This window comes from Pleurodeles waltl, chromosome 1_2 (genome assembly GCF_031143425.1).
Source record: "Pleurodeles waltl isolate 20211129_DDA chromosome 1_2, aPleWal1.hap1.20221129, whole genome shotgun sequence".
Classification (NCBI taxonomy): Eukaryota; Metazoa; Chordata; class Amphibia; order Caudata; family Salamandridae; genus Pleurodeles; species Pleurodeles waltl.
Genome location: NC_090437.1, coordinates 780,902,412 through 780,921,979, shown reverse-complemented (window position 1 = coordinate 780,921,979; position 19,568 = coordinate 780,902,412). Strand labels below are relative to the sequence as shown.

The following is a 19,568-nucleotide window of genomic DNA, read 5'->3' as shown; positions in this document are numbered from 1 at the left end:
GGTGTCATCAGCGTAGTTGGAGCCGTCTGTGATAAAGGCGCCAACCCGCACGCGTACGTCAGTTCTTTTACCCACGAACTTCCACGCCAGAAGCGGAGAATCATGGATAGAATCCACAGTTCGTCTGTGCAAAACTAGGGCCCTAAAAGGGATAAACCCTAACCCTACTAGACATATCTGAAGAGCGGAGAGGCATGGGTGGATGTAAGGAATCTGCAGCTAGATAGCCCTTGAGAGAACCCAAGGCAGAACCCTGCTGGGCAAGGGATAGTATGAAGAGAAGGATATTAGAAAGAGAAGCAGAAAGAGGATCAATAGACCTTTCTGTACAATAATATACAAAGCGTTTCCACCGGCAGGCGTATACCATTTTAGTGGAGGGACGCCTGGCTGCCAAAATAACTTTACAGACTTCGGGAGGAAGGTCAAAAGCTATCAGCTGTCACCGCTCAATCTCCACGCATGTAGGCACAGAGTTGACAGGTTTGGGTGGAGAACCTTCCCCTGCTGCTGTGACAGAAGATCCTCCTGAAGGGGCAACCTGATTGGAGGATTGTTGCTGATTTTCAGAAGCTCTGGATACCAAACTCTCTTTGCCCAATCCAGAGCCACTAGGATTACTTGGGCCCGGTCGTTCTTGATCTTCTTGAGAACTCTGGGCAGAAGTGGTATGAGCAGAAAGGCGTACAGGAGGCCTGAATTCCACTTGTGACGAAAAGCGTTGCGGAACGACTTCTGCCTTGGAAACTCCAGCACGCAGTACTGTTAACATTGCATGTTCTCTGCGGAGGCAAACAGATCTAACCAAGGCTCTTCCCACTGCTAAAAGAGTCCTTGCACCACCTCCGGGTGGATATACCATTTGTGATCCACTGGGCACCACCGGTTGAGTTCATCTGCCCTGGCGTTCAGAGAACCTGCCAGGTGTTGAACCATCAGGGTTATGCCCTGCTGTTCCAGCCATGCCCAGAGATGCAGAGTCTCTGGACAAAGGGTCCACGACCCCACATCGCCCTGCTTGTTGCAGTACCACATTGCGGTGGTGTTGTCCGTGAGCACCTGCACTATCTTCCCTTTTACAATGGGAAGAAATGTTTTCAATGCCAGTCGGATTGTTCGGAGCTCCAGTAAGTTGACATGGAGCCCTGATTCCGCCGGAGAACAGAGACGTCTGATCACTGCCTCACCCAGATGGCCTCCCCATTCTAGAAGTGACGCATCTGTCACTACTGTGAGCTCTGGCTGGGGAAGGGAGAGGTGTCTGCATTTGACCCAATCGCAGTTCACTAACCCCAACTGCAGGTCTTTTGCCATTCCCTCCGAGATCTGAACCGTGTCGGTAAGATTCCACTAATGCTGCGCCCACTGGAACTTCAGGTCCCACTGCAGAGCCCTCATATGCCATCTTGCATGCTTAACTAACAGGATGCAGCAGGCCACAAGTCCCAAAAGCCTCAGGGTCTGTCTCACCGAAATCCAGGATAGAGGCCGAAACAGCGGTATCGGTATCATAATCTGAGTATCCTGGACTCGCTGCTCGGGAGGATAAGCCCGAAACTGCACTGTGTCCAGAATGGCTCAGATGAAAGGGAGCTTCTGAGAAGGAGTCAAGTGTGACTCCTGCATGTTTATGGTGACCACCCCAGTGAATGCAGGAGGTTTGCCATAGTCTGAAGGTTGTTGACGAGAGCCTGGGACGTAGGAGCCTTCAACAGTCAGTCGTTGAGGTAGGGGAAGGCTGAAACCGCTAACCTGCCAGATGAGCTGCTACCACCGCCATCACTTTGGTGAACACCCTAGGGCCATTGGTGAGACCGAAAGGAAGCATGGTAAACTGAAAGTGCTCATGGCCCACCTTGAACCGCAAGTAGCTCCTGTGGACAGGCAGGATGGGGATGTGAAAATACACATCCTGCAATTCCAATGCTACCTTCTAACCTTCTTGGTCTAGGGCAGACAGGACCTTAGCAAGAGTGGCAGACCTCTGGCTAGACCCACTGGGTCTGAAGATACCATGACCTCGTCCTCACACTGGATGCTGAGTTGATGGAGGACGGTGGCTGACTTGTGGGTGGTGTTGTACCACACCCCTTCCGAAGCCTCGAAAGGGGTTAAAGGCAGACTGCTGGCGAGCACGTGCTGAGAGGCCCAAGGATCTGGCTGTAGCTTGAGAGTCTCTGAACCACTCAAACACCAAGTCTGCCTTTTCTCCAAAAAGGCCTGAGCCATCGAAGGGCATTTCCATAAGGTTTGCCTAGACCTCCCCCGAAAAGCCAGATGTACGGAGCCAGGCGTGGCGTTGAAGGGCCACTGTCAATTAAATGACCTTACCCAGCGAGTCGGTCATGTCCAAACCACACTGTATTGTAAACTTGGCTGCATATCTCCCATCTTTTCCAGCTTGTGTGAGAGTGTCCTGCACGCCCTCCGGGACCTGGGGTACCACCTGTGCCACAGTATCCCACAAAGTATGGGAAAAACGGCCTAATAGGCAAGAGGTGTTTACGGACCTCAATGCCAGGCTGGAGGAAGAAAACATTTTTTTTCCAAGCTGATCCAGCCTCTTGGATTCCCTATATGGGGGAGCGGAATGGAAGTCACCATGGGAAGTGAAGGCCTGGACCACAGAGCTCTCCTGTGTGGGGTGCTGGGTGAGCAAACTAGGATAGTTTGGAGCTGGTTTATGGCAGCAGTCAATAGTCCTATTAACAGGAGCCTGTGTGCTGGGTTTGGACAACGTTCCCAGCAGGACATCAGTGAGGGCTTCATTGAAGGGTTACATTGGCTCTAATGTGGAAACCCCCGGCTGAAGCACCTCAGTCATGAGGTTAGTCCTGACTGGCACTGTAGGGAAATCTGGGTCCAAGGCCTCAGCTGGCCTATGAATCACCATAGCATATGAAGCTCCCTCCTCCGTAGCCACAGTAGGAGGTGAGAGCATGCCAGTATCTGGAGAAGTATCCATTCCACTGGCTTCCCATAGTTACTCATACCAGTCCATATGCTCCAATTCATAGGACCTCCTGTACCTGGCTGTTCTAAAAAAGCCTCAGGTACTGATATGGCCCCTGTCAACACCGTTGAAGTCGGACTCGGTGTCATATAATGTCGTTCCGGCTCTGGATCATCTTGCATAAGGATGAGGCTTGCTCCATCGGTGGGCGTCAGCGGAGTGGGGAGTGGCAACGTCGGGAGCGATGCCAGAGGAGGCAGACTGTGTAAACTCGGCATCGCCTCTGATCCGGTATCGGATCCTGGAGTCCCCAAGGGTGCCAAGGCGGAAGCTGCCAGCGTCGATCCCAATGGGGTCCCTGCCAACCCCGCAGGGCCTGAAAGTGCGCCAGCAGGGGGCAGCCCGTTCAAATACAAGGCGCATGGTGTTGTAAAACTCTTTGAGCTGAGCGGGGGTCGCTCCAGCTCCCGGAAAGTGGGGGGGAGGCTCGTAGTCGGCCCTAGCAACGGTTCTGTGGAACCATGCCTGGAACGTCGACGTTCCCGAGATGCTGCGTTGGCCAACTGGCCTGGTGATGTCGAAATCTGCTTGGGCTTCTTCTTCTTGTGCCTCTTCCCCGAGTGCCCAGAGGACCTTGAGTGCGAAAAAGTGGACTTATGGCTCCTGGAGCGGTCCCGCGACCTCCTCCTCGATCGGGACCGTGACCTCCTAGGAGTCGCACCACCCAAAGTCATGAGCTTCAGAGACCACTCTCTCAAAGCTTGCAGTCCCAGCAGTCGGAACACAACTTCGAGTCTTGGTCTCTGTCGAAGCACCAGAGACATACCTGGTGGGGGTCCGTCACTGACATGGCCCGATGGCAGGTGCCACACGGCTTGAACCCCGTTTTCCTCGATGTCATCCTACACAGACTACAAAAGACTAGACAAAAAGTCAAAAAAGGCCTGCCAAAAAAGGCAAAGGGTATCTTGAATCCGGACCTGCGCTTCACCGGTGCGGAAGGAAAAGAAGTGATGTATGCGCCCGGGGCAGTGCCTTTGTAGGTGACAGTGACGTCACAGACGGGTCCAACAACACTGCCAACGCCACGCAGAGCCGAACGACGCATGTGAATCCGAACGACGGAAATTTCAGGATTCCAAGCTGACCCCAGGAAATTCAAAGGTAAGGAATCTGCAGCTAGAAGCCTCTATCAGATTGGTTCCTTTCATGGCCTTGCCAACACTCAATACTAATATGGACCCACAAACAATATTGTGGGATTGAACTGTCTTTCACAATACAAATAATATCAAGTATCAGTCTTTACTCAACCAGAAATAAGTATTATACATCTAATTATAGTGACTAGAAGGCTAATCGTGCATCTTTATAGCCAGTCAAGTGAAATTATACACATTTCAATAAACTGATTTTTCAAATCCTGAATACATGACATATTGAAGCAGTCCATTGGCAAATTCCACAGAGCACAGGTCTTACCAGCGTCCCCTTTTCGTTCATCAGCCTAAGTGCACACACAGAAGCAGGTTCTGCAAGTGACACTAAGATGACCTGTATATAAATGTAGTTGTGCCTAAAGCACTTAGGGTGCGATTTAGCTATTGACGGTCAGGACGTTGTTCCATCTGTGCAAGGGAGAAAATTCCTCCATCGCCCTGGTGAAGGTCCCGCCCGCAAGATTTATAAAATTCCTCCATTGCCCTGATAAATGACAGCCATGCTGGCGGTCCTTTATAACACATCGGCAGGAACCACCATGACAGCAATTCATATATCAATGCATTTTGCTGTTTGGTGCAACATATCAGTGCCTTGCACCAAACTGTTTCCTTTACTTCCAATAAGAAAATCCTGAAACATAATTTTCTTTTTGAAAATAAAAAAAGATAATGGCCCCTCACCATTAGAGTCATATCTCTTGGTGAGGGGGGCATTTTTTTCCATTTTACTCTCCCTCAAAGCCAGGCTTTGCCTGGCTGCCACGGACAGGAGAGGTGGTTATGTGTCCACCCATCTTAATTGGGCAGATGGATATATACAGGGAGTGCAGAATTATTAGGCAAGTTGTATTTTTGAGGATTAATTTTATTATTGAACAACAACCATGTTCTCAATGAACCCAAAAAACTCATTAATATCAAAACTGAATATTTTTGGAAGTAGTTTTTAGTTTGTTTTTAGTTTTAGCTATGTTAGGGGATATCTGTGTGTGCAGGTGACTATCACTGTGCATAATTATTAGGCAACTTAACAAAAAAAATATATATACCCATTTCAATTATTTATCATTACCAGTGAAACCAATATAACATCTCAACATTCACAAATATACATTTCTGACATTCAAAAACAAAACAAAAACAAATCAGTGACCAATATAGCCACCTTTCTTTGCAAGGACACTCAAAAGCCTGCCATCCATGGATTCTGTCAGTGTTTTGATCTGTTCACCATCAACACTGCGTGCAGCAGCAACCACAGCCTCCCAGACACTGTTCAGAGAGGTGTACTGTTTTCCCTCCTTGTAAATCTCACATTTGATGATGGACCACAGGTTCTCAATGGGGTTCAGATCAGGTGAACAAGGAGGCCATGTCATTAGATTTCCTTCTTTTATACCCTTTCTTGCCAGCCACGCTGTGGAGTACTTGGACGCGTGTGATGGAGCATTGTCCTGCATGAAAATCATGTTTTTCTTGAAGGATGCAGACTTCTTCCTGTACCACTGCTTGAAGAAGGTGTCTTCCAGGAACTGGCAGTAGGACTGGGAGTTGAGCTTGACTCCATCCTCAACCCGAAAAGGCCCCACAAGCTCATCTTTGATGATACCAGCCCAAACCAGTACTCCACCTCCACCTTGCTGGCGTCTGAGTCGGACTGGAGCTCTCTGCCCTTTACCAATCCAGCCACGGGCCCATCCATCTGGCCCATCAAGACTCACTCTCATTTCATCAGTCCATAAAACCTTAGAAAAATCAGTCTTGAGATATTTCTTGGCCCAGTCTTGACGTTTCAGCTTGTGTGTCTTGTTCAGTGGTGGTCGTCTTTCAGCCTTTCTTACCTTGGCCATGTCTCTGAGTATTGCACACCTTGTGCTTTTGAGCACTCCAGTGATGTTGCAGCTCTGAAATATGGCCAAACTGGTGGCAAGTGGCATCGTGGCAGCTGCACGCTTGACTTTTCTCAGTTCATGGGCAGTTATTTTGCGCCTTGGTTTTTCCACACGCTTCTTGCGATCCTGTTGACTATTTTGAATGAAACGCTTGATTGTTCGATGATCACGCTTCAGAAGCTTTGCAATTTTAAGAGTGCTGCATCCCTCTGCAAGATATCTCACTATTTTTGACTTTTCTGAGCCTGTCAAGTCCTTCTTTTGACCCATTTTGCCAAAGGAAAGGAAGTTGCCTAATAATTATGCACATCTGATATAGGGTGTTGATGTCATTAGACCACACCCCTTCTCATTACAGAGATGCACATCACCTAATATGCTTAATTGGTAGTAGGCTTTCGAGCCTATACAGCTTGGAGTAAGACAACATGCATAAAGAGGATGATGTGGTCAAAATACTCATTTGCCTAATAATTCTGCACTCCCTGTAGACAAGTGTCCGAGAGCCTTTACTCCATTGGGCCGTCGGACCGGGGTCTAACCATGGCAGAGACACAGTACTCACCGCCATGGTTACAACAATGGTCTAACCACATATAAATAAGGTGTGCAGACCATCTTCTTGGGGGTAAGGATACTCCATCACTACTGCGATGGAATATCCTTATCACCAGGATAAAATTTGGCCTCTACGTGACTAACAGAAATAACAGTTAAAAACTGGACATTTTATAATACTTTCCGAACACAATACTTAAACGTGTCATTGTTTTTTTATTAGAAGGCAATCACTGCATGAATGTTTCAAACTGACAACAACAAGATAAAATAAAGCACTTAGAAATGTCGGTATTTACAATGCAATAAATGCTGGACTTCAATGTGTTAGCGGTTGGAAGAATCTGATTTGTCAGCCGATTTCTAATCGATCATCATCCTTATACAACAGCGCCCAACCATGTGCTTAATTTGTTTGTTTTTTAAGTCACGCACATTTAAAAAAAATTACGTCTACATGCTGACCACGTTCGGCAACATTCATGCACCACTAATATCTGATAACGTTATTTTCTTGTCAACATTAAATAATGTAACAAAAATATAAGCACATGTGTATAAAACATCATTGTGAAGAAACTACTGCAGTGGCATTAGTCAGCATGTTTGCAAAGTGAAAGTTGCTACTTCAGAGGTAGGATAGATAGCCCCCAAAGGAGAATGGCATAGCCACACTGCGTGCTAGCCTCTGCAAGTGACGCAGTAACACAGCCTGGGTCAGTCCTGGAACACACCTCCATAGCAACTCATAGGAAGCATCCTGTCCAGCGACCATGTTGGAATGACTATTGTTGGAAATGCGCCTTGGACCATCGACAGTCTAATCCTTCTCACCATTATCTCATCAGAATAAAATCAGAGTCTGAAAGAATCGCCATTAGGAGATACTGCAGTAGGAGAATGGTACATTCGTTTTGCAAACATCCAGCATCAAGCGAGACAGTTGTCATACTTGGCGAGCCACTTCATTTCTGGAACATTTTATAACTGCATGTACCACCTATCTCTTGGTAAGAGTGGGAGAATTGCAAACGTCCTGAACAGGTCATTTTATTTTGCCTTCTTATCCTTCATCAATGCCTGATCCTGCACTTTGAGCCTGTAGGCGCTGTACTGCGAATCTGTTGAAAAGAGTCTGTCCCACCACGTAAAAGTTGAACCATAGTTTCCCACGAAGTTCATATGATGGAAGTCATGGAAACGAGAACCAGCGTAGAAGGGCAGCAGATGAAGTGGGTTCAGCGGAACGTCATAGCCACTGCAAGAGAATGAGATTATGTTAAATACTTTATTACAGGCTAAAAATGCATTTTAAAACTTCTGGTTATTATGTGCTCCATGGAGGTCGGCGCTCAAATTCAAAATAATGTTTGTGAGAACTGGGTATACAGCCTTGTATGACAATCTCCTTTTCATCACACATGAGGAATGCATTTCTGAAGCTAAGACTTGCAGATACCCAACTAAGGATGGCATTCCAAAATGGTTAAATTAGGGCCTATCCAGACTCTGTAGTTATCTGCAAGAAACATGACTGCACTTAGTGTGTGCTCACCAAATTCTTTTATAACCTCTATTTTTAAAGGCAGGTATAAGAACATGTCGTAAAGCACATATGTTATGCTTATCTGGCAAGTCAATTCACCTTATCTGACAGTGGGTTAAATTCTTGACTGAGTTGGAAAGATTTTTTTCAACCTTATCTTAACGCCCAGCACTTTACGCATTTGCATTTTAATGCTTTATGTATGTTTTATCTATGCCCAATTAATAACCAGAAACGGATACCCTAAAAGACGGTGACTCAATGTTAAGCACTTTAGTGACGTTTTGCACAGGTCCTGTAACAAGTAGTTCATGAATATTGTCAAATAATAATTAACTAATAGATTAGCTAATGGAGTTATTAATTGAGTAACTATTTAACACATTTTTATATAATTAATTAGAAGGCAGTAATGGAGTATTAATGTCCAGAACTTTAACAACTCTTGAATAGCCTGTCAATGATTCATAGTTGCTCCATTTCGTGAGGTAATTTACATCGGAGGGAATTGTGCTGCACAAGTTTAGTATCAAACAACAAAGGATCAGAGGTCAAAGGACGAATAATTACTACTCAGCACTTTAGCATCTTTTTGCATAGGTTTTTGAGAATAATTTGCACATGCCTAATCTTGAGTTATCATGCATGTGTAGTTAATGAGATCATTTTTTAATTTGTTTAATATGACTGTATGATTGTAATTAATCAAACAATAAACTTAAACTTCAAAACAGACTCTGATAAAGACAAAATGATGGCAGCCAATGCCAGACCCACTGACTTTGCAATGATTGTTTTTCTCTACTTTATTTATACTTATATTTTTTTTAATCATCTTCGTATGTTTTAACTTTGCCTTCAGGTTACACATTATTAAAGCCAACAGCATATTTTCTTCAAATCAATAAGAATCATATTTTCCTTGCAAGTGCATTAACATTAAAAGGCTTTCTATATAGGTTTGAGTGCACCTACCAGCTGGGAAGCACATGAACTGTTCTAGTGAAATCATATGCAATGGTTATTTTATTTGAATCTTTACATTGTTAATTAAAAGCATATAGCTGCTACTTTTAGGTAGCAGCACAATTTTTTACTTATTTTTGTTTTTGAGGAATATGCTTGTGTGCGATCTTTTTCAGAAATCCCAAGGCAATCAGGGATTACTGGGCTGAAATTCTGACAATCAGAGCCTTTTACCACTGGAATGCTGGGGCATAATCTTACTATTGAACCCAAAACGGAGAACCACAAATACTCTTTTAGTACTTGACCTTCAGAGTGGTGGAGTAGAGTAGTCCAAGACTTATTCTGGCAGGTGACATGGCATAAGAGACCCAGCAGGGGCGGCTCCTCCGCTATGGCAGAGGAGCGTTGCCCCCCCACCAGCAGCAGCAGGAGCTGCAAATCTTTAGAAATAAAACAATAATAAACTGTGTTTATATTACTGTTTTACTTTTAAAGAGGCAGGGTCGTGGGGGTGACAAGCAGTTAGGGGAGTGCACAGAGAACTCGCATCAGTGCACATATATGTTTGGGCGGCTGTCTCAGGACGGCCAAATACAGATGCTCACAAGGGCTCTCTCCAACCTGGCACTATGTTGTCGAGTTGGAGAGAGCAGGCCCAAGCTCCCAGTCTGCGTTGGAGCACCCTTCCAGGGCGCTCCAGCCAATCATAATGCTGCTCTGAGCAGCGTCATGATTGGCACAGGGGAAGCTGGGAGTCTGTGCCTGGGGTGTGGTGGCGGTGCGGCAGCGGCGTCTTTAAGGTAAGTTTATTTATTTTTGTTTTGCTCCCTCTGCCCCACCACTTTTCCCACTCGCAAGCCTCGACTGAGACCCAGCATTCAATAAAACATCCGATGACAAATAATAAACCACTGTTTAGCCAGTACTTTAGTTCAGAAAAGAAAAGCACTTTAATCCTAACAGTATTTACTGTACACACTCATCCGAGGGCACTGTAAAAGATATACCACTTGTAAGTCAATACCTACTTCAGCCTGCATGACACTCTCGAGTGTTCCCTAGGGACAGGTTTTGTGAGGTAATACACATTTGCCTTTGGCCCTTTGAAGGACATCTCAGGAGAGCTGTCTGTGGGGAAGCTCCAGTGGTTCAGTTCCCCCTTTTAGTTCAAGTTATTGCTTCCAGTCCCCACAAATGTATGACTATTCCCACCAACCACCCCTACATGATCATAATTCCACAGGACCTTTGTGTACTTCAGTGTAGTTTATGCAATCCAAGCCTATAGTTCGTCACTGGTTGGCAGCTTCGCTGCTTCAGGTTGAGTGCCTCTTGCATGGCCAACCAAGTGGACTCACCTGTTTTTTCTCCCTGGACCAGTCAACCTTACTTGTGGTCCATGGTTAATCACCTGCATATGCTTTGTCGGGGGACATAGGCAACACTAGTATCAGCAGTCTGTTGACACCTCCTCCTCAGGTTGTTCCTCGGGTCTGACAACAACCCCCACCCAAACCTTAGAGCCCAACCCTGTTGCAATGGTGAGTAAGGCAACATCTAATGTGTGGGTCTGTGAAATGGTGCCGCCCTCCTTCTTGGCATAGTTCAGCCGTGCAAATGTCAACTGCAGTTATAAGTTGATGAGCACCTCTCATTTCTAGGCACAATCGTCTAGCAGTGGTGCTGTGCACTAAAACTTCATGGATCTTGAAGAAGACCATTCAATCTTGGGTGCTTCCACACAGCAGCTCATGCTGTAGGCACACACAGGACACCTCAACCCCCACTGGTTGAGTGCAGTCCAAACCTCCCTGGGTTACAGCTTCAACACAGTTCATCATTTCCTAAGCTCCATCATTCTCCTCTATTTCTACGTAGTGTATTCTTCATGAAAGCACACTTTCCATGCCCCTTCTCAGTGGGTTAGGTCTTTCACTTCACAGCAGAGACCAAAGTAGTTTATTCTAGTGGGCTGTCAAACTTCTCCACATTCTGGACTTGAACCTGGCAAGGAGAGTGGAATAGACACCTCATACCTGAAGCACAAAAGAGTTTGTTGGTCCCCACTGGTGTGGGACTCTGGGTGCCAGTAGAGAAATTCTGACACACTTGCTGAAAGTTTCTGGACCATCTTTATATTAAAGTTGGTAACAGCATTTGCTTAATTTAAATGTCAGATTTGCAACTGGTTCTAAGCAGTGCTGCTCCTTTTGCCTATTCCACTCAGACCTGTCCAGGTAAGGTTTTTCTTTCCAGGTGCTAGCACGAAGGTGCAGTGGAACTGGCAGTATGCTGCCAAGAGAGGCCCAAATCAAAGCTTCAATAGAAATGTATGCTGTCCCACTTAGCAACCTGTTACCCTGTGGCAGGTAGCATTCCAGTGAACAATTGGCTAGGAAAGGGCAGGATAATCTCCCTAAGCTTCAAAGAGGCCCTCTGTCCCCAATCCATATCTAAATGTCTGAACCACTACAATGAATCCCTGGAATGTCCTGGAGGAGCCCTGCAGTTCACAGCAGCTGTCTCAGCTCTCTCCAACCCTCCATCTAAAGTACCACTTGGATAAAACAAAAAAAAATATGGATTTTACTGTGGCTCAGGCCATGTCACATCGTCTACACACACACACATTTAGGTATTCTCTTCTATTCTGTTCATGGAGATTTGTAGAGCACATGGCTAACCGGAAAGGCCTGACTGAGGAAATCTAAAAAAAAGAGCTGCCTTCAACAGTTTCTGCATTTTATTTCTGACTCAGTTTTCCTTATATGTTCTGGGAGAGAGTTCCACAGATTGGGGACTAGGAAGGTGAAGGAGCATCCCTCACTCCTGGTTTTCCTAACCCTAGGTAATTCAAACAATTGATGGCTGCTGGAAGCAAGTGATCTAATGGGGTTATAGGGAGTGAGACATTTTTTAATCAAGCTATGTCCCTTTTGATACATTGTTGATGTGCCTGGAAAAGTGCCTTAAAATGAATCCTTTTAGTCACTGGTAGCTAGTGCAAGCTTGCCAGAGCCAATGTTACAGAATACAATCTGGGGATTTCTAAAAGTATGAGAGCTGCAGCGTTCTGAATAACCTGGAGACTTTCTATGGCTGACTTGGGGCTTTCCACATACAGGGAATCCCCATAGTCCAGTTGCGACAGGACTACGCCTTGCATTACAATCCTTCTTGAGGATTCTGAAAGCCATCCCAGCATCTTTTTTTCTTTAAGTACATATATGTGACATCCATGTCCCCCATAGATGGGTAAAGGATCTGGAATAACCCTTTTAAAGTCTGTGAAAGGGCAGAAGGTGTACTGAGGTGGGGGATGAAAATCTACCAAACGCTAAGATAAACTTGCAGGTTCTTCGAGCCATGCAGGGACCTTTCTTTGTCCCTATTGCTTGCAATAAAACATAAGTCCACAAGTAGCCATTGTATCAGCTTACCACTACTTCTTTCCAAGCACTCATTTTATGAGCCTATTTCCGCCATTCCATAATGAGGCCTTGAGAATCTACAGTGAGGGGCATTTTGAAGCTGAGACTGGTGTTGGTGTGACGTTTGTGAGATTTTGCGCTGTCTGTTAGTGATGATGTAAATTTGGTACAGTTAATTGCTACTAGTCCTTTTTGTACCCAAGTTTGCTTGCTGTTATTAGCAATTAGATGGAAATATATAATTAAACTTCAAATATTCTGGGTTCAATGTGAGTGAGGAAGCCCTTTAAATGGACAATATCACTAGCACATGTTAACTTCAAGTGCAGCAGTGTTTGAGAGGGGCATCGCTGACACTTGGGCCCATATTTATACTTTTTGACGTAAAACTGCGCGAACGCAGTTTTGCGTCAAAAAAATTAGCGCCGGCTAACGCCATTCTGAAGCGCCATGCGGGCGCCGTATTTATTGAATGACGTTAGCCGGCGTTAGCCGCCGGCGCTGTCTGGTGTGCGTTAAAAAAAACAACGTACACCAGGCAGCGCCGGCGTAGGGGGAAAATGGCGTATGGGCGTCCACAAATGGTGCAAGTCAGGCTGAGGCAAAAAAATCGCCACAACCCGATTTGCGCCATTTTTTTACGACGCCCATCCCCCATTGAAATGACTCCTGTCTTAGCACAGACAGGAGTCATGACCCCTTGCCCAATGGCCATGCCCAGGGGACTTCTGTCCCCTGGGCATGGTCATTGGGCATAGTGGCATGTAGGGGGGCACAAATCAGGCCCCCCTATGCCACAAAAAATAAATAAATAAATAAATTACCTGGACTTACCTTAATGTCCCTGGGGTGGGTCCCTCCATCCTTGGGTGTCCTCCTGGGGTGGGCAAGGGTGGCAGGGGGTGTCCCTGGGGGCAGGGGAGGGCACCTCTAGGCTCATTCTGAGCCCACAGGTCCCTTAACGCCTGCCCTGACCCAGGCGCTAAAATCCGGCGCTAATGCGGGTTTTTTAGACCCGCCCACTCCCGGGCGTCATTTTTGCCCGGGAGTATAAATCCGACGCATATGCATCGGAGTCATTTTTTAAGACGGGAACGCCTACCTTGCATATCATTAACGCAAGGAAGGTGTTCACGCAAAAAAATGACGCTGACTCCATGAACTTTGGCGCTAGACGCGTCTAACGCCAAAGTATAAATATGGAATTAGTTTTGCGTTGAATTTGCATCGAAAAAAACGACGCAAATTCGGCGCAAACGGAGTATAAATATGCCCCTTGATGTGCATATACACATCTTTTAGCTGCCCTTAAAAGTGGCGATCCTTTTCGAAACAGAAGTTGAAACAGATAAATACTGAGCATGTTTTCTTGAATTTGGGAGGCACAATTAGAACTAGAAGAAAAGGCCTACTACAGTTATGGCTGGCCTTGGAGCGAGGTGAAGTGGTGTTAAGAAGTGATCTTGTATAGCAAAGGAGGTTTGTACTGATCCCTGAGGCGTCCTGTGGCCATGGTTTGTGGCTATGGACTATGCCTGCTAAGAGAGATCTGAACGGCCAGAGGAAGAAAGGAAACTATAGTGAGGATTCACAGTAAACAAACCAGCTGGGTATATAAAGCTCCACCAAGTGAAGAATTTGCTAAGGGATGGGCCCCCTTGTAGAAGTGGGTGGGGGCGTTAATTAAAGTCACACTGAGGTCCCATAGTCTGCATCATCTTGTCTGCCATCAAACAATTGGACACTACCGGGTGGATATTTATGACTGTGGGATAACTTGTCAATACTGCCTCGAAATGGATTAAGGCCAGATTCTGTTGGTGACTGGTCCATGGAAGGGCACAGGAGCTGAACTAGAAAAACAGGCCATCACCCCCATAGTACGCCTCGTTCGGGGTGGTAAGAGCTATCCAAAGTTTAAAGAAAGTGCATGACACTGGCTCAACCGTTATCAAGGGGCCCACAGAAGGCATAGGGATGAACAACTCCCCCAGGGCATACATGTTAGTGCAAAGATAGATAGCATTATGATACTCATATCTAGACTGTGCACAGAGGGATTTTGTTTGTTGAAAGACAGATTATAACAATGCAAACAAAACTAACATGGGGTAGAAAAAATGGAAGCTGACACGTTTTAAACCACTACATACTTGAGAAAATGGTGTGGGGGAGCCTCCATTGATGTACTAGTGAGACAGAATTCAGCCCTGCCAAGTGTCGCGTTTCTCGCGTTAGAATAACACATTTCCAGTCATTTTCCCGCATTACCGCAATGCCTGAGATTGTCATGCAAAATAACCATGTCCTGAAGTGTGGTAAAACTTCTTGTTCCAGTTTCACACGCTCCAAGTAGTGTTTATCAAAGGCCACAAGGTGGCGCTAGTGTACAATGAGAGGTATAGGATTCTCAATATATTACGATATTTATATGGTTCCCTCGTCTTCATCGCTTGATTTTGCTTGTGAGAAAGGGTCACTCATAGTCGTTGAAATGTCACTCATAATTACACTGAAATTATGAAAATGTCACACATAGCAATCTGAAACCTTGTCAGCTGTGAGGATTTAAGAAAGATAAGCGCCAATCTGAGGCTAAGCGGAGGTGCTGGGAACTTCCACTAATGAAAAAGAATGAATGATGGGTAACAATAAAGCAATTACAGCGCAGCAAATGCCCAGGCAAATAATTCTGAATCAACACCATCACAAAGTAAATAATTTGAAAAGCCGCCCCCCCCCCCCCCCCCCCCCCCCCCCCGGTAAGCGAGGAAGCACTTCACATGGCAAATGCCAAACTGGAAGTGAGCAAAGACACCACACAGGTGCATGAAAACAAACTTGAATCAGAGTACCTGAAGTGAACAGTCTACAAGCAGACCATAAAAATATCTCAAATGGTAGAACACATAGAAGAGGCTATATAGGAGCTGTAACCAGATACAAAAGTGGTTAATTTCCAAGTAGAAGAAATGCTGAACAGAATACGGTTCCCTGACTATAAAGTCAGGAATGCAGAAGGACGGCCTAGTAGGAATAAGGTATGTATTGCGCGCCTACCTAAAAAACAGAGGAATACAGAATGGAACTAACCTTTAACATCGGTTAAGGACAGTGGTGGTGCAGAAGGGTCTCTCAATTTTTTTTTGTGGTAGAACATGTTCATATGGTCCCAGAACACCCCCTCTGCTAGGTGGCCCCAAATGTTCAGTAATGGCGAGACAGCTACGCTATTGAGCGAGACACCTAATATTACAAAGAGCAAGAGCAATTGACTCCCTCACAGTAAATGGCAGCAAGGTGTGCCTGTCCACGACTAAATAATCACAGTACAAAGTCACAGAAACTACTTCCTAGCAGTAAAACGTCAACTTAGAAACCTGGGTATCCTTTATATATTGCTTTCAACAGTTATTCTGAAAGGTATGGATCAAGGTGAGATCTCCTTCATGGAAGCAAAGGAGGCATGGGATTTGGCAAACAATGGATGATCTCTCACAGATTTCCTAGTCAAGATCAATTTAAACAGCAGAGACGAAAAATAAATTTAGAACACGATTTCCTAATGACTTGATAGAGAAACAGATCAAAAGGGAAACGCAGTGGCAGCAGAAAATGCTGAAGCACAGCAAGACAAAAGAAGATGGCTTAGAGTTTCTGAATCAAACATTTAAGACCGTGAGTCCCAACCTTTTGACTTCTGTGGACCTCCACTTTATCATTACTGGAACCCAGGGACCCCCACTGAATCATTATTGGAATCCGGAGACCTAAACATTCTTGATGATTTGAACCACAAAACAATACACAAAAAATACAGAAACAAGCATTCCATCAAATACATACACAAACAATAACACTTTTTATTTAATTTGCAAACAAATAAAATATATATATATTTTTTATTTTAATGGGACAGTCAGAGCTTTTCTAAAATTAATTTAAGCCACACATCGTCCATGCTATATTCTGTTTGATGCAGCTGCACTGCTTCCACGAATCAATCTGATGATACTAGTTTAATTTTCAGTCTCCAATTTCAAATTCCTGAATTCCTTCACATTTAGGGTATGTTTAAAAATGTTCAACTGTACATTTATCTACTTTTATATACACTTTATTAATCTGTTAATATCAGTTAATTTTCTAAGCAGTCACAGACCCACGTAGGAGGCTTTGCGGATCCACAGGGGTCCCCAGACCACAGGTTGGGAATCACTGATTTACGAAACAGCCCCAGATTCTGAATTCTCACATTCATCAGCAGTGGAACACTGTGGATTGGCTGTAATCTCTATGATGGTGGAAGAGATGGCCTTGTTGTTGACTGTCACTGGGGAACTTGAGTTGAAGTGTCCGCTGGGTTATATTAAGTATCATAGGAAATTATATGAAGTATATACTGATAATTTTGGGACCGAATGGCACAGGCAGAGACAAGCGGATGCTATGGCCCAATTCCTAGTCTTTGGTACAAACCAAATAATAAGCAAATAATTTGTATTTGTTCTGTAGGCCAAAAACTACTGTTTGATTAAGATGGATGGATTAACCCCTTTGCTGCCAGGCGTTTCCCCCCTCCTGTGCCAGGCCTTTTTTTGGCTATTTGGGGCAGTTCGCGCTTATGCCCTCATAACTTTTTGTCCACATAAGCTAGCCAAGCCAAATTTGCGTCCTTATTTTCCAACATCCTAGGGATTCTAGAGGTACCCAGACTTTGTGGGTTCCCCTGAAGGAGGCCGAGAAATTAGCCAAAATACAATTTCGTTTTTTTCAAACAAATTGGAAAAAGTGGCTGCAGAAGAAGGCTTGTGGTTTTTCCCCTGACAATGGCATCAACAAAGGGTTTACGGTGCTAAAATCACCAGCTTCCCAGCTTTCAGGAACAGGCAGACTTGAATCAGAAAACCCAATTTTTCAATACAAATTTGGCATTTTACTGGGACATACCCCATTTTTACAATTTTTGTGCTTTCAGCCTCCTTCCAGTCAGTGACAGAAATGGGCGTGAAACCAATGCTGGATCCCAGAAACCTATACATTTCTGAAAAGTAGACAAAATTCTGAATTCAGCAAGGGGTCATTTGTGTAGATCCTACAAGGGTTTCCTACAGAAAATAACAATTGAAAAAGAAAAATATTGAAATTGAGGTAAAAAAACTGCAATTTTTCTCTACGTTTTACTCTGTAACTTTTTCCTGCAATGTCAGATTTTCGAAAGCATTATACCGTTACGTCTGCTGGACTCCTCTGGTTGCGGGGATATATAGGGCTTGTAGGTTCATCAATAACCCTAGGTACCCAGAGCCAATAAATGAGCTGCACCCTGCAGTGTGTTTTCATTCTATACCGGGTATACAGCAATTCATTTGCTGAAATATAAAGAGTGAAAAATAGCTATCAAAAAAACCTTTGTATTTCCAAAATGGGCACAAGATAAGGTGTTGAGGAGCAGTGGTTATTTGCACATCTCTGAATTCCGAGGTGACCATACTAGCATGTGAATTACAGGGCATTTCTCAAATAGATGTCTTTTTTACACACTCTCTTATATTTGGAAGGAAAAAATGTAAAGAAAGACAAGGGACAATAACACTTGTTTTGCTAATCTATGTTCCCCCAAGTCTCCCGATAAAAATGATACCTCACTTGTGTGGGTAGGCCTAGTGCCCGCGACAGGAAACGCCCCAAAACGCAACGTGGACACATTACATTTGTTTAAAGAAAACAGAGGTGTTTTTTGCAAAGTGCCTACCTGTAGATTTTGGCCTCTAGCTCAGCCAGCTCCTAGGGAAACCTACCAAACCTGTGCATTTTTGAAAACTAGAGACCTAGGGGAATCCAAGATGGGGTGACTTGTGGGGCTCTGACCAGGTTCTGTTACCCAGAATCCTTTGCAAACCTCAAACTTTGGCTAAAAAAACAAATTTTCCTAAAATTTTGGTGACAGAAAGTTCTGGAATCAGAGAGGAGCCACCAATTTCCTTCCACCCAGCGTTCCCCCAAGTCTCCTGATAAAAATGATACCTCACTTGTGTGGGTAGGCCTAGCGCCCGTGACAGGAAATGCCCGAAAAAACACCACGTGGACACATCACATTTTTTAAAAAGAAAACAGAGGTATTTTTTGCAAAGTGCCTACCTGTAGATTTTGGCCTCTAGCTCAGTCGGCACCTAGGGAAACCTACCAAACCTGTGCATTTTTGAAAACTAGAGACCTAGGGGAATCCAAGATGGAGTGACTTGTGGGGCTCTGACCAGGTTCTGTTGCCCAGAATCCTTTGCAAACCTCACAATTTGGCTAAAAAAACACGTTTTCCTCACATTTCGGTGACAGAAAGTTCTGGAATCTGAGAGGAGCCACAAATTTCCTTCCACCCAGTGTTCCACCAAGTCTCCCGATAAAAATGACACCTCACTTGTGTGGGTAGGCCTAGCGCCCGTGACAGGAAATGCCCGATAAAACACCACGTGGACACATCACATTTTTTTTAAGAAAACAGAGGTGTTTTTTGCAAAGTGCCTACCTGTAGATTTTGGCCTCTAGCTCAGCCGGCACCTAGGGAACCCTACCAAACCTGTGCATTTTTTAAAACTGGAGACCTAGGGGAATCCAAGATGGAGTGACTTGTGGGGCTCTGACTAGGTTCTGTTACCCAGAATCCTTTGCAAACCTCAAAATTTGGCTAAAAAAACAAGTTTTCCTCAAATTTGGTGACAGAAAGTTCTGGAATCAGAGAGGAGCCACAAATGTCCTTCCACCCAGCGTTCCCCCAAGTCTCCCGATAAAAATGGTACCTCACTTGTGTGGGTAGGCCTAGCGCCCGTGACAGGAAATGCCCCAAAACGCAACGTGGACACATCAAATTTTTTGAAAGAAAACAGAGGTGCTTTTTGCAAAGTGCCTACCTGTGGATTTTGGCCTCTAGCTCAGCCGGCCCCAGGAGGGGCAGAAATGGCCTAAAATAAATTTTTCCCCCACCCTCCCCGGGAGCGA

General features: G+C 44.9%; 1 protein-coding gene across 1 annotated transcript in view; it reads right to left on the bottom strand.

Moving 5' to 3' along the window:
* Window positions 1-6,822: 6,822 nt before the first annotated feature.
* The window catches only part of MSMO1 (methylsterol monooxygenase 1), a 50,767-nt gene continuing 38,021 nt past the window's right edge, over window positions 6,823-19,568 (bottom strand). The window contains exon 6 of the mRNA XM_069243931.1: window positions 6,823-7,884. Within this exon, the coding sequence (XP_069100032.1) occupies window positions 7,677-7,884 (208 nt within the window). The 3' untranslated portion in view covers window positions 6,823-7,676. The remainder of the gene's footprint in view (window positions 7,885-19,568) is intronic.